The following is a 14,058-nucleotide window of genomic DNA, read 5'->3' as shown; positions in this document are numbered from 1 at the left end:
CAAAAAAATGAGGATGTCTCTTAGTCATTTCACTGATTTTCTTACGCCAAAAATCTGTATTCTCCAGCCTTGAATGTCATTACTGTACGTAAGAAATTTTTTTTCTCTGTGCTGTTACATCACTGCATAGTCATTAGTTTCTCTAGCAGTGAGATTAGATCATGCATCACAGAATTTTCTATACTGAAAATACCAGCAAAGTAGGAAGAGCTACTAAGTTCGTTTCAGTTGACACTGTATAATCAGAGAGCTGTGACTAAACACCGCGAGGACCTAGCGATTTTGAGGAAGGAACCTGAGCAATTATTGCATTTATTTCCAGATCTAAATGATCCCTGGTGACCAGGTCTCAGATGTTGATTTGGGCCCATTTTTACAATTTACTAGACTGTCAAAAGTTGACACCCAGTATCAGTAACAACAGATCGTCCACCCAAATGCCCACTATTTCCTCTTGTCATCTTTTAAGCGTGCCAGCTACTACGTGCAAAAGTACAGTTCTCCCCCCACTGATCCACGCGCACCAGTGGAACGTGCAAACTCGGCACTTACTGCAAGCAGGTTCATAATTGTGTGTCCAGTCTCTCCAAACAACGGCTTACGAAATCTGACACTAAAAAGTGGGCATGGGTAAACTAGGGAAAACAAGACAAAAAGAGTCAGATTCAAGTTTGCCTATTGAGAGATACTGCAAAAACAAAGACAATCTTCTCAGGTGACTGTGGTAAGCAGTGGTAAAAGAAGAGGTTTGCACGGAAGACCAGAGTTAAAAAGCAGAAGGGAAGAAGGCTGTGGCGTTACAGTGATGTGCCTTCCACATGTGCCATGCCTCCCTGCCCATCACGCTGGCAGCAGTAGGAAGAATTATGTGGAACGCTTACAAGTACCAAACTGTAGGTCTGAACGCAGCGATTTGGATGATGACTGCAAAGATGACCTGCCTAAATGCCTTTCTCAAGATACTTCATGGAAATGGCTTCTCCGCTTTTATGACCATCCCGCAGCCCCCTGCTATAGCATCACAAGCCTTTAGATTCTCCAGTTGACGTGTGTGACATACGCAAGTGATAATACCAAAATTATTTCATTTTCTGTTTCCACAATTCTTGGAAATGTAGCAAATTCTCTACAAGAGTATGTCAAAAAGAATTAAGAGGACATTTATAGTATGTCAACAGTGCAAAATTTCCGCATTCCTTAGCTGACTTGGCCAGGCTTGTGAAACATCTATGATGCCATTAAGTGTGTACCGTATGGATCTGGCTACATTACATTATGTTGCAGTAGAAGCCCTAACTGAGCTTGAAAGATGACTCATGCAGTAATGTATAATGCCAAGGTTTTCTAAATAGGCATCTGAAGGAAGGTTCCTAAGCTATCCTCAAGCACCCACCTAGCCTGGCTTCCAAAACGCTGCGCATCTTCACAGTTCCTGCTGTAGTCAGAAGGAGCTGCAAAACGCTCAGCAGGTCAGACAGAGTAGCACCATCAGGATTTCCTGATGGAAATGCACTCAGCTCTGCACACTGATGCACGTGGAAAGCATCACAGCTCCTACACACACTCCATCCAGCTGACCAACTCGTGCACCATTTCCCAACGCACCAAGAAGTGCCGGATTTCACAGCAGCTCAGCTGCGCACGGAGGCGCTCGACTCCTGCACTTGAATGTGACAGTTGATCTGCAGATGCTCAGCAGCCATTTTCTGGACATCCAGCAGCCCAGAGTGACTCCTGCAACTGATCTGCTGCACATCCAGCAGTATTGGACAAACAGCCAAAATCTGGCAATCTCACCCAGAAAAGAGGATGTGTCTGGGGAAGCCTGGCACACAAAGGCAGCCCCTACCTGGAGGGGATGGAAGAAGCGATCTGCAGTCACACCTGTCACAGGACAAGTGAATATACCCAAATCCAGCCCACGGCCATAGAAGAGACTTCAAGCCTCAGCTTCCTAACAAACCCAGAGTAGGTACTTCTAGCTACGAATATCAAAACATTTGTTTCTGTGCTAAAAACAGATGTCGCATCCTAAATATGAGCATCTTTGTTTTTTTAAGTGTTGACAGGAAGAAATACTCTACTTAAAAACCTCACAGATGCATGCAAAAACATCGACACCTTTAACACTAATGTGTGTTTAGTCAAGTTTAATCTACAGTTCTCATCCTCAGAAAGCAAGTTTTGAAGATTTTTTTCCTCTCTAGTAACATATATATTTTATGAAAATTTTCCAAATGATGTCCCCTAAATGTCACAAGTTAAATTTCCAAATCACTGTGAGGCATATCCGAAAACTTACTTTGTTAAATTTACAGAAAGACGGTAAGTGCATGTGAAAAAAATTTAACAACAGAACATTTTCACAATAACGCAGCTTTACAAGACCAGTCAATTAAGGCAGCAAATGAGCAATACAGCAAACTTCTGACCCATCATGGTGGACAGACTTACAATAATCTCTCTTTGATCCAATGATGGCCGGTGTCTTTTGAAAAAGATTTTATCCTAACTTTATGCTAATGTTATGCTAACTGTTAAGATTTACTTCAGCTGAAACACCCTCTCCAACCTATTTGTTATTAACTGCAACAGAATTTTCATAACAAACTGCAAATCTAGTTGCCCCATGACATACGATATTTTTCTCTGGATAATGAACATGGTTTTAAAAATTTAAAAGCAAACCCTCTTTCATTTCACCATGGAAAGCGCTTAATATCTCAAAAGCTGTCATTTGTCCTAAATACAGCAGCTAAGTCAGACTTGTTCTGCATATTACTCTATTTCAGGTCACTAAGTGAGCAACAAACAGTTGCTCAGAACTAGATTTGCATCCATGAAAATCTCCCTGATCAGCTAGCACAGATGTTGTGAAAAGGCCGTAGGTCATGTCACAACCTCAGGACTGCTGTGCTGTTTAGTTGGATGCAATGTGGGTATGAAGCACCAGCAATAACAGTTTTTACTTGCCTGTTTAAGTTCATATGACTCCGAAAGGTAACAATTTAGGGTTGGGTGTTCTCTAAACCAGAATCTATTCTCCTGTAGAAATTACTGCAGCTGAAAGAACTATGATACTTACGTCTGTATTCAGCTCCAAGTCTCAACATCAACCGGATGGGGAAGACTTTAGCCCAGGGTGTCTCCCATTTCTGGATGAGGATGCCAAACAAGTAGGGTGGGGTCGGGAGCACCAGGTCCTGCAGGGACTGATACGTAGCCGCAACATACAAGAAGCCCCCGTGCTCTTTGCTTCCGAGGAAGCTCTGGCTGAAAAAGGAGTGTCCCAGGTTGCCCACAACGTTACCTATGAAGAGAAATGCTTATTATTTCACAAGATTGAGAGCTGTATCAAGAATTTAAAGCTTTTCAGAAGACAGAAAAAACATTGTATTAAACATACTTTGCTTCCTGAAGCTACGTTCCTTATTAATGTCCATTAATCACACAAGAAAAAAAGATTTGCTACCCTTGGGGGTTCAGGCTACCTCTTGTGCAAAGCTGCATAGTCTATTATGGAATAACTGCTTTAAACTAGAGTCACCAAAGCCATGGTATCTCCACTTGATCCACCTTTGGTGATACTTATACCATCACTGTTAGGAAGTCAGATTTTCAGGAACATGCACAAATACCTTCATTTCTGCACTTGACTGACTTTGAGTCATGCTTACAAGTATATCAGGGCAGTACTTACAGTCACAGACCTACCAGCTCTCTTTTTTTCCTCCATCTTTCCAGCTGTACATGCATATAGGGAAATACACTGCAAAATACACGTAATGCCTACTCCTTTCTTTTCAAGGAAAACAGCTCAAGGAGAGGTGTGTATGAATGCACCTGGCCAAACAAATAATGCCCACTGGTTGTCCTTCCTTCTGCGCAAACCACTGCAGTGCTTGCCCAGACATATTAAAGATCTGGGTCATTTGAGAAATTACACAAAAGAGTGTTTATTTAATTAGTATCCTTTATGTAAAATGCAACTGGGAAAGACACAGGGGAGAAATACCACTAATTCTTATTCAAATTTTTATTCTTTGATGCTCTTAATTTCCTAAAATATTTATGCTGGAATGACTGAATGAATCTGAATGTTGATTAGATTATTATAGCATCCAGTGTAGCATTTAACATTGTAGCAAAGAACCATGGTGTGATTCCTTCCATCAAATGTTAACAACAGCATGCAAATAACGTACAAAACAGCTGATCGCTATTCTCCATAGGAAGATGTGAATATTAATAGTGCTGATTCGCTCTCAAAGAAAAAAAAGTATCCCGGAGAGAAAAGTGTGGTTGACCACACCACTCGTGAGCAATCGCTCACATTCGAGGCATCCACACAGACCTCCAGGGCTCCTGCCGCAGTGCCAGGGCTTCCCCTCCTGCGGACACAGAGCTGACCCCGTGGACCTGCTGCTGCCCATTCTCCTATGCCGAAATGTTCCCTCCTCTCTTTGCAGAGCATAGAGGACAACGGAGAAGTCAACGCTCCTCACCAGCACTAACTGCCTCTCAATTTCTCACAGTCTTCACCCACCATCCAAAGAGAGACTGCTGAGTAGGAGTTTCTGCTCGCTCTCCACCAACTCATAATGCAATGTTTGTATTAAAAAAAAAAAAAAAAAAAAAAAAAAAACCTCAAGGCAGAGAGAAATGCTGTGCCCCTTCTTCCTCATCACGCACATTAATTGGACATAGCGACTGGAAGGTTTCTCCTTTACACACACACACACACACACACATATGAGAGCATTAGATCTTAAGTAAGTAAAAAACACAAGTCACAGAAATGCAACTATAATGACATCCTCAGTAATCCAAATATGATCTTCAAATTAAACCTTCTCAATATTATACTGCAAAACAGTCTAAAAATCATACCCAAGAATTTACAAACACAGGAAAATATAACAAGTACAGTGTTGGCCACCAAAGGAAAGGTTAACCAAGCAAAGAGGCTGGATTGGTTTGAGGGGGAGGGTGTTAAGTCTGTCCCTTAAACTGATCCCACGTGAAAGTCGAGTCATAGCAACTCTCCTTGAAGCCAGTGCCGGCATAAGAATAATACTGCTACTGGCAGGTCTGCAGAGAAAAGGCTCCTTTTATACCTGCAAATACCAAGTAAGAGCAGGATTTTTCCAAACTATTCGAATTTGAGGGCACCTTAGTCGGATTCTTTTTGCTGGGCCCACGAGGTGCTGCACAAACCAAGCTCTCCAGTTCTCTGATGGGAGACAACAGGGTTCAGTGGCTCAGGCCCCCCGTGGCAGGGTGAGGCTTGCTCGCGGTTTGTGGCCGTCCTGCAAAGCTGATCTGTAGTTTTACACGTACATGCAAGCCAGAGCTGGCACCATCAGCCCAGAGCTAAATCCAGAATCCTCAGCATTTACAATTTCTGTAAATGCTCCGTGGATGAAAAGCAGCCATTCCTCAAACTGAAGGACTAAGGTGATTAACGGAGCTACACCAAAGGTTGTCAGCTGCTGAGAAGTGTTGCTCCTGTCCAGCTGCAAACGCATTTCTCCGTCAGCCTGTGCCATAACCCTAGTGCCTGCTCCGTGAATACATTGCTAATGCACCAACCCAGGCATCCCTCCAGTGAGTGCAAACCAATGCATTAATTGCTGTTCAGGAAAGATTTTCTCTGATCTAAAATAGCTACTGGCATCCTTCCGTCTCAACTCTGCTCGTTTCTAGTTCCTACCACCCCCAATAATCTCCTCTTCTTCATTTACTCTTCCTTTTTCCCTTCCCATCTGCTGTTATCCAAACTGAAACTATAGACTGGATGGTAAAACTACCTGGTAAGGTTCCCGGTTCCAACACCATGACCATAACAGTCCTTTCTAACCTTAAAACGTATGAACTGTTTAACTAAACTTAATTCTGTACCCTTAAGTATTTTTTGTGTGAAAGAGGCTAGGCAAAACTATGCTGTACAAAACTGTATGGTTTGGTGACGTGAAGTACTGCCCACTGCCGTGACAAAGCAATCAAACGTTTCTACTTGTGACTGATGCCAAGTGCTGCGGCAGAAGGGGACGACGACGCGTTTTTCCCGTTTCAGGAGATGGAGCTTCAAGGCTCACACGCTGAGGCTGCCTTAACAAGAAATTTTTCAGCCAACAGAAACATGAAAAAACCCTCAAGAGAGGAATCTGCAACTCAGCTACTCAGCACTTTGCTACCATAAGCCACAGCTTTATAAGTTACTCCGTTTGACACAAGCAGCTGCTGCAGTCCAGGCTCCAATAGGTTTCCACTACTAAGAGGACAAACTGTTGGGATTAGATATTTGTGCTGCAACTCTGTTTATAAGAACGTGCAACCTCCTGCTTTGTGGAGAGCATGGGAAGACTCAAACAACAGGCATTTTCCTACCCACCTCTCTAGAGTCCTTTACAACCAGCAAGCCCAAGTCAAAAAGCCTTTCTGGGCCGCTCCCACAAGTATCTGACCAGGGTTGTCAGCCGTTCCTGTCTGTCCTGTTCCAAGTCAGGACCCCACTAATAAGTTACTGAAGTTACTGAACATCCATATTTCTGAGTGAACTTCCATACGCTTTTTATTTGACACAAGTACTTTAATCTGCCATACAGCTACTTTAAGTAAATACTGCCAACTCAAGGAGGCGAGGCCCAACCTCCTGCACTGTTGGGGCTTTTAAGCAGAGAACAGTATTTCAGAAGCCTGTAGAGAAAGTGCAGCTGTCCGAAGAACACGCAAAAAACCTACCCTTCTCAAAGGCATGTAATTTAGTTTACTAAATGTCACAACTTTGTTTCTAAAGGAGATAAACTTGGAGTAACCCTGGAGTGAACAGAAAGGTGCCTTTCCTTATATTAAATTCTAGCACCTAACATTAGACAATTAATATTATTATTTAGAAAGTGCCATAAGTGTGTATGATGCATCTAAAGCAGCTTTTCAGGAGTCAGTATCTATTCTGTTCTCAATTATACTGGATTATCCTTGACCTTAAATCCAAAGCAGCTCTATAAAGTCTTTTAGAAAAATCATGCTTGTATCTACTGATGTGACTTTCTCTTCAGTTGTGACCCACGCTATTTTGAATTCTTCACTTAGGCATCTTCCCCTCTTGAACACTATACTTTGCCTATCAGCTTGGCCATCCTTTCTGGACTCACATAAAACAGTTCATACCAGCAAAGCTAAAGTAAAAAGATTTTCACATTTATTTCTTGCCTTCAATATGTGATGAAGCCAGAAACATTGAGGTTACATTCCTGATACATGCCCCATATAATTTGGTTAATCCCAGGTCAACAGGCTGGTTTCAGCATCCAGTCTCGGGGAAAGCACGTGCGTAGCTTGGCAGAGCAGGAGCTGCATCTGTCAGGCCTCATTCCACGGTCACCAGTAACAACCAGGAACTGCCGAGCACCGAACACCGTGCCAGCATCCTGCAAACCCAAGCACCCCGGGTCCCCAGCAGCAGATCCAAAGCAGTATTTACTTGGAGACAATCGTCCCAGCTGGATTTTCTTCAAGGGCAAAAAAGCATATACTCTTTGGAAAAGCAACACAAACCCAGTCACTACCACAAGGGCCACAGAGAGACACAGAAGAGATGAGGCCATGGATGTAACATACTGGCACAACATGTCTGTCAGCCGTTCATTGAAGCACACCAGCAAGTAATTCGGAAAGAACTTACATTGACAAGGGACACAACACCTCGCTTACCAGCAATGTGAGCAGCAGCCATCGGCATCCAAAACTTCCTCAAGCTACACTGGGGCAGTCCTCCAAACAATCACCCTCCCACCTTTTCACAAGACACTTGCAAGGGTGCATTACTTACACAGTTAGCCTGTTCTCAGTTCAGAACATCTACATGGACTTCTTTATAGATCCACTCTGTATTAGCTACAAGCTTATTTAATTAAAACCAGGCTATGTAAAAAAGACACTAAAAGTACAATTGAGATTGATCTATCCTCATCCAGAACAACCCAAAAAAATATGGAGATGATAAACCCATTTCAAGACTTGCCAGATTTGCATTTTTATTACAAAAGTAACAATAGCATTTATTGTATTCCATCAAAGAAAAGTTGATGCACTAAGGCATATCTAGCAGCTCTACATTAACACATCCAGCTGCTTCAGAGTATCCATTCAGACGGACCGAAGTTCTCATTTTTCCATTCACTGGATCTCTTGCCAGGCTTACAGCCAACAGACACAGATAATCATGGGATTACTACTACAACAGAAACCACTAGCTTTCAATTTCAAAGTGAGCAAAGCAACACAGCAGGGATCTTGATGACAAAGGGGCCAGAGGAAAAAAAGTAAGAGAAACAGCACAACAATTAATACTTGCCTTAATTAACAACTTTGCAGTCTATTATACCTCACATGCATACAACCTACAGTGAAAAATCTCCTTTTTCCTTCAAAATCTCTTCACTGTTTTACAATTATCAAGTCCTAACTCTAGACCACAGCTTGACTTTGAAGACTTCCCATAAAAAGAAAATTAATGAAGGTCCGGAGCAGTGCTGCAAACAGACTGAGATCTTATCCACGCTGAAACAAGAGACGAATCCGAAGAACAGCTTGGGCTCTGCTGCCCCTGCTTGCACGTGCCAGAAGCACGTTCTGCCAATGGCTGAGAGCAATACTCAGCGCAGAGGACAGGGCTGCCCTTGAGCAACAAGTTAACCTGTGAGGAGAGCAGAAACATCTGGGAAGAGGCACAAGTACGCACAGGTTTTTGCTTCCAGGCTCAAATTCAAAATTGAGCAGGAAGAGCTAGTACATAAATGGCTCATGGAAAAAAAAAAATCGCTACAGATTTGAGCTTTAATTAAATAAAGGGGGGAACTATATTTTTCAGTTAAAAACAAACACAAGAAAACCAAACTCCTTCCAAAACAAGATCAACATCACTGTATGTAATTCTTGTTTCCAGTCCAATAAAGAATACTATATATGTCTTTTTATTTTATGACTGTTTTTAAGAAAACCTTTACTCTAGGAGATAAATAAAAAACACCCACAAAATTTATTTCAGTTTCCTGACTGCAAAATAAATTCAAATCAATGTACTATATAATGAAAAATGCCACTGTGAGGCAGGCTTTCAAATAGCCCCTAATTTCTACAGGGACTTCTCATTTTCTCTAAATCTCTACCATCTAATCTCCAGAAGAAGTGCAGTACCTCCAAAATGAACAAATTTGGAAGCGTGGATGCATATATAACAGCACACAAACTGCTAACCACTTCCAAGGGATTACAGCCTCCAAACTGAAACCCCTACAGCACTATATCCTGTCTCTCTGGCTGAATAATGTTGAAAACTGCCAGAGCTGCAAATATGCTAATATATACTTTTCCCTCTCATACACACATGACTTAGAAAGAAAAAAGGATGGATATAAAGGACAGGTGGCATTACAGAATGCCATGGGAATTTATCTAGGTGCTATGTTCTATGATAGCTTCAGTGCTCTTTCATATTATATCATATAGCAACTCAAGGTATGTATTTGTTTCTGCTACATGTCTGAAATACGACACAGAGCAAATACTCCCAAAAGGATATTAAAGAGTGGAATTCTTAAACACTAAAGTTTGGCTTCTGATTAAAAATTGCACAATAGCAAGCAGCTCTTCGCACCATTGCAATTGTAGGATATCAAATTACTACCACTAGAGCACTAAAAAAAGAATTCCAAATACATTATGTAGGAGATATAAATTATGTATTTCTGAAGTGTAATTATATAGCGCTTCATTGCCATATACACAAACTGGAATTATATTTGTGCATACATATATATATTTTTTTTTCTTCATATCTATCTCCCTCTGAATACCATCATAATTAGAAGATAAGGCTTTGCAATTTAAGTGAGGTTTGGAAATGCATTTGCTTCCAGTGTATATGAAATGTATTATGACCAACGATAATAGCATATGTGGAACCTGGCGACCTCTCTGGACAAGCTGACCTTTGCTGTATCAAGACATTTTATGAGACAAAAATCTTTTTAATTATTTCATTAAACAGTTGGATTAGGTCACTGCAAAGGCATTGTGAATGATTACTCAGAACCCTTTGTATATGAATTTTCAGTGTATAGCCCTGCACTGCATGCGATGTTACCTCACCTTTTGAAAACTATTTTCTAACCAGTGGAACCAAGTACTTGTGTTTTCCCTTATCATGCAATGTTTTTTGAATTCTAAGGTCCAACAGTAGTTAGAAGTGGCAGCCCATTTACCCAGCAAACGTAAAACGTATAAAGGTTTACATAGTACAATCTTGTGATTGAGTTACTAAAATCCAATATTCAGGGATAATTACTGCAACACCTACAATTCACACTCCAGGCGTGTGTGTGTGTGTGTGTGCACACATGTGTAAAACATATAAAATACATAATATAAAAGTATATATATATAACTTCACAGAATAAACATTATCCCCATCATGTGGCAACAGACATATAGTATAGGAATCAGACTTTTGAACTACCCGGTTTTGGGATACTGAACATTATATCCACAATGATTCTCTAAATTTTCTTTCTGAATCTTTAGAAAAGCTACGCTTACTTCAAATGGAAAAAAAAAATTAGAAGTAACATTAGTAGAGCACCTATAAGCCCTGGTGAACATCCTACTACACTTGCCACTAAAAGTAGAGTACTAACTTCAGGTAAGTGTTACCCTTATTCAAATTTTAAGCCCCATGACTGGCAGAGGTAGCCAGAGCAATTGCTGCTCAACACAAAGGTTGTCACAGAGACAGTTCACCTGCTCCATCGCTATAATAATCTATGCAGGGCCTTTACATGTCCAGCTTACTGTGTGCTGGCATCCACAGGATGGCTGGAAGATCTTTAGGGCAGCTCCCCATGTTACCAACACCTCACTAGTACTCTTATTTGTAGTAGTAGATAACGTAGATGGTAATCACCAGTAAAAACTCAGTCCCCTGTCAGCTTTGATCTTCATTCTCTTTTTATATTCTTTTAAACAAAAGTAGCCATTTTTTAAATGACAGAAATGAGAGTGTCTGATCCAGTACTATTATCCATACAACCCAGTCTTAACAGAAAGCATTCCTACCTGCTAAGGCATCCCGATAAAGTTGCACAAAATGGTTAAAGATATCCTTGGGCAAACATTTTTCATCAGGCAAACATTGCAAGAGAATGACTATCTCCGACTGCCCCACTGCATGCATCCCTTTTGTAGTGAAACACCAGCACTTCCTGTTCACATCTGCAGAGAGGAAAACATAGATCAAAACACAAAATCAGAATTTCACAAAACATGCCTAAATTTCACTACAGAAATACAGCTGTTGTAAGAATCAATTTTACAGCATGCACGGTTCCAATATCCCCCACACAGACAAACTACATTCTAAATCTGCTACCTTACAAGCAAGCACATCCAAAACAAAAGCAGCTCAACGATTCTGGGTTTACAGCTAAGGAAGAGCTGTGGCATTACAGATCCCAGTCAGATCTTGGGATTAACACCACAGAGCGGACCTTTAGCAGTTTCTGCATCCAAATTATAGCATAGGATTTGAATGGGAACGAAAGGTGACAAAGCCAGACTGCTGGCTGTGCATTTCACAATCCTGACAGCTAAACCAGTTTCAAACAGAGATCTCTCTCTCAAGAGAGAGAGAGATGGATAACCGGATGTCAGTGTTTTCTTTTCCTTCATATGAACGTTAGTAATAACACATGCTCTTCACAACTCACTCACTGAGAATACTAAGTTACTAGAATAAAGGCTTTTATTTAAATATATACATATATATACATACATTTTATATATATTTTAAAAAATCCATACTGCTACCTAACCAGATGCTGAGAGATTTATAGGCAATATTTTAATTTATTATAGGAATATTTCACAGAATCAAAACACTTTGCTATAAAACTGTCCTTTTCAATTTTTCAAATAAGGTTTTCTTACCCAGCAGAGACCAACTGAACTACCAAAGTGAGAGGCAACCTATATGCCTCCCCATTTGTCTCTCCCCTCCTCAGTGCATGTACACACATGCACAGTATAGAAAACAGTATGAGAGCTATCTGGTGGGACAGAACCACAGAACCAGCGTATTACTATGGGATCCTGTCTGCTTTTTCTAGAATAGGAAGACAGGGAATGAGTTAAGCAACCAGAGGAAGAATGAGTGACAAAACAGCTTGCCTTACTCAGTCCGACAGGAGATAAAGCCTCAATTTTTGAGGACAGCATCACTCTAGTTTGTATTTCCTATACAAAATTATCTATATCAATGCCTAAAGCACTGCAAAAAGAGTCTTTTATATTACAAGTTAATATTGCTAAGTACAAAGCTTTAAGTCCATGCATATTTTCAGAGACTATCCTAACAAATAAAAAAGCTGTCGTTCCTAGGAATAATATACATATAATTTCCCCACACACACACCCCAGCCTTATTTAATAAAAAAACTTACAATTTACAATTTTTACCATAGACAGCAAATTAGCATTTAGAACAAATACAAGAGGGTCAGGGCCACCATCCTCTAGCTGCTGCATAACAGAGATCTGAGAAGGTCTCTCTTCTACTGCATAGTCTATAAAAGAAACAAGTAAACACACAGTGAAGTCATTAGCTTATTGGTACAGCAGTCTATACTATAATCAGTTAAGCCTGGCTCTGATGCACTTTGCCTGACCTTTTAAAAAACTTTATGTAAAGTATTGTTGGTTTGATTGTTTGTTTCTTAGGTATATTCAAACTTTATTAGTATTTACGTGCATAACCCCTGCACACTCTTTCCTTTTGGAAAGCGTAGTTTGTTTTACGAATCAACTTTTCTTTTTTGTATCTATTGGAGGAGAAAACAGAAATCAAATCAAAATGCATCACAGTTTCAACTGAAATCCCAAATGATAATGAAGTCATTTGTATCACAGTAAAGCATAGCAGCATCAGTCCTGGACTACAAACACAGCACATGGTCCATACCTACAACACAGAATTGACACTTTCAGTGCATTAACTAATAGGAATGTGACAAAGGGGTGAACACTACATAAAACAGCATTTTTAAAACATCACAGAAGGTCTAAATCCCACATAAAATGGATTCCAACGGAAAACTCAGAAAATGTCTGTAGTTTCCCTCTATGATTAGCTCCATATGACTAGTGAATGTAAATTTTTCATCCATTTGAGTGATTATAATCTATTCTGCATTTAAGCTTTAACAAAAGAGTAGTTACATTGATGAAAACATATTCTGAAAGAAATGTATTATCTTTCCTGCTATAATTATCTAGAAAGAAAGGTAATTCACTTTCTAATGTGAAAAATGTTTTTGGAATGTTTTTAAATAGAGTTACAATATTGGAAGAAAAATGCTGCAAGGAGAATCCCGTATGTGACAGCGCATAAAACAAAATCAACTCAGCATACAAAATAAGATTTACATGAAGTTATCTATATAGAATTGATGCATTTGTAAAATGTGGGTTGTGTGCAGAAAAGTATACTGTAGTTTAAGTAGTTCACTCCTTGTTTCTTTTCTGTGGAAGAGACTGAATAATTAGGCACCCACATGAACAGCTAACACAGAATGGAACAGATTTGTTTTGAAATGAGATGCTGCTTGAATATTTGTTTTTGACAGTACCATGCAATAAAAGGTTACTTCCTGCTTAACATCAGAAATACATTCTGCCAGCAAAAAATGTAATAGAAATATAAAAATCAAAGACGAAATATAAGCTAATCCCAGAAACGCATTAAAGGATGTCACGAATCAGACTGTGGAAAGCAACTGTCAGGGAAAGAAAAAAATATACGTATATGTTATAGTCCTAAAAATTAGTTTTTCCTTTTCAGAATGCTCCTCCATTTGGATACTCTGGGAGTGGACATACAATTACTAAACACTTCACTGCAGGCCAAGCTGTGTAACGGTGCCATCGAATTCAGTGCTCTGGGATGCCTTAGACAGGGAATGTTCCAAGAGCTTTCCTCAAAGGGAAACATGAATATTCATA

General features: G+C 40.1%; 1 protein-coding gene across 6 annotated transcripts in view; it reads right to left on the bottom strand.

Annotated features, from left to right (window-relative positions):
* Positions 1-14,058, bottom strand: part of ZFYVE9 (zinc finger FYVE-type containing 9) — a 65,062-nt gene that overhangs the window by 12,529 nt on the left and 38,475 nt on the right. For all 6 annotated transcript variants that reach the window (XM_064516205.1, XM_064516206.1, XM_064516208.1 and 3 more), the window contains 4 exons: positions 12,501-12,623; positions 11,119-11,274; positions 3,086-3,310; positions 553-635 (listed from right to left, as the gene is read on the bottom strand). In XM_064516205.1, the coding sequence (XP_064372275.1) occupies positions 553-635; positions 3,086-3,310; positions 11,119-11,274; positions 12,501-12,623 (587 nt within the window). The remainder of the gene's footprint in view (positions 1-552; positions 636-3,085; positions 3,311-11,118; positions 11,275-12,500; positions 12,624-14,058) is intronic.

The sequence above is a fragment of the Dromaius novaehollandiae genome, chromosome 8 (genome assembly GCF_036370855.1).
Source record: "Dromaius novaehollandiae isolate bDroNov1 chromosome 8, bDroNov1.hap1, whole genome shotgun sequence".
NCBI classification, from domain to species: Eukaryota; Metazoa; Chordata; class Aves; order Casuariiformes; family Dromaiidae; genus Dromaius; species Dromaius novaehollandiae.
This window is presented reverse-complemented; position numbering and strand designations above follow the sequence as displayed.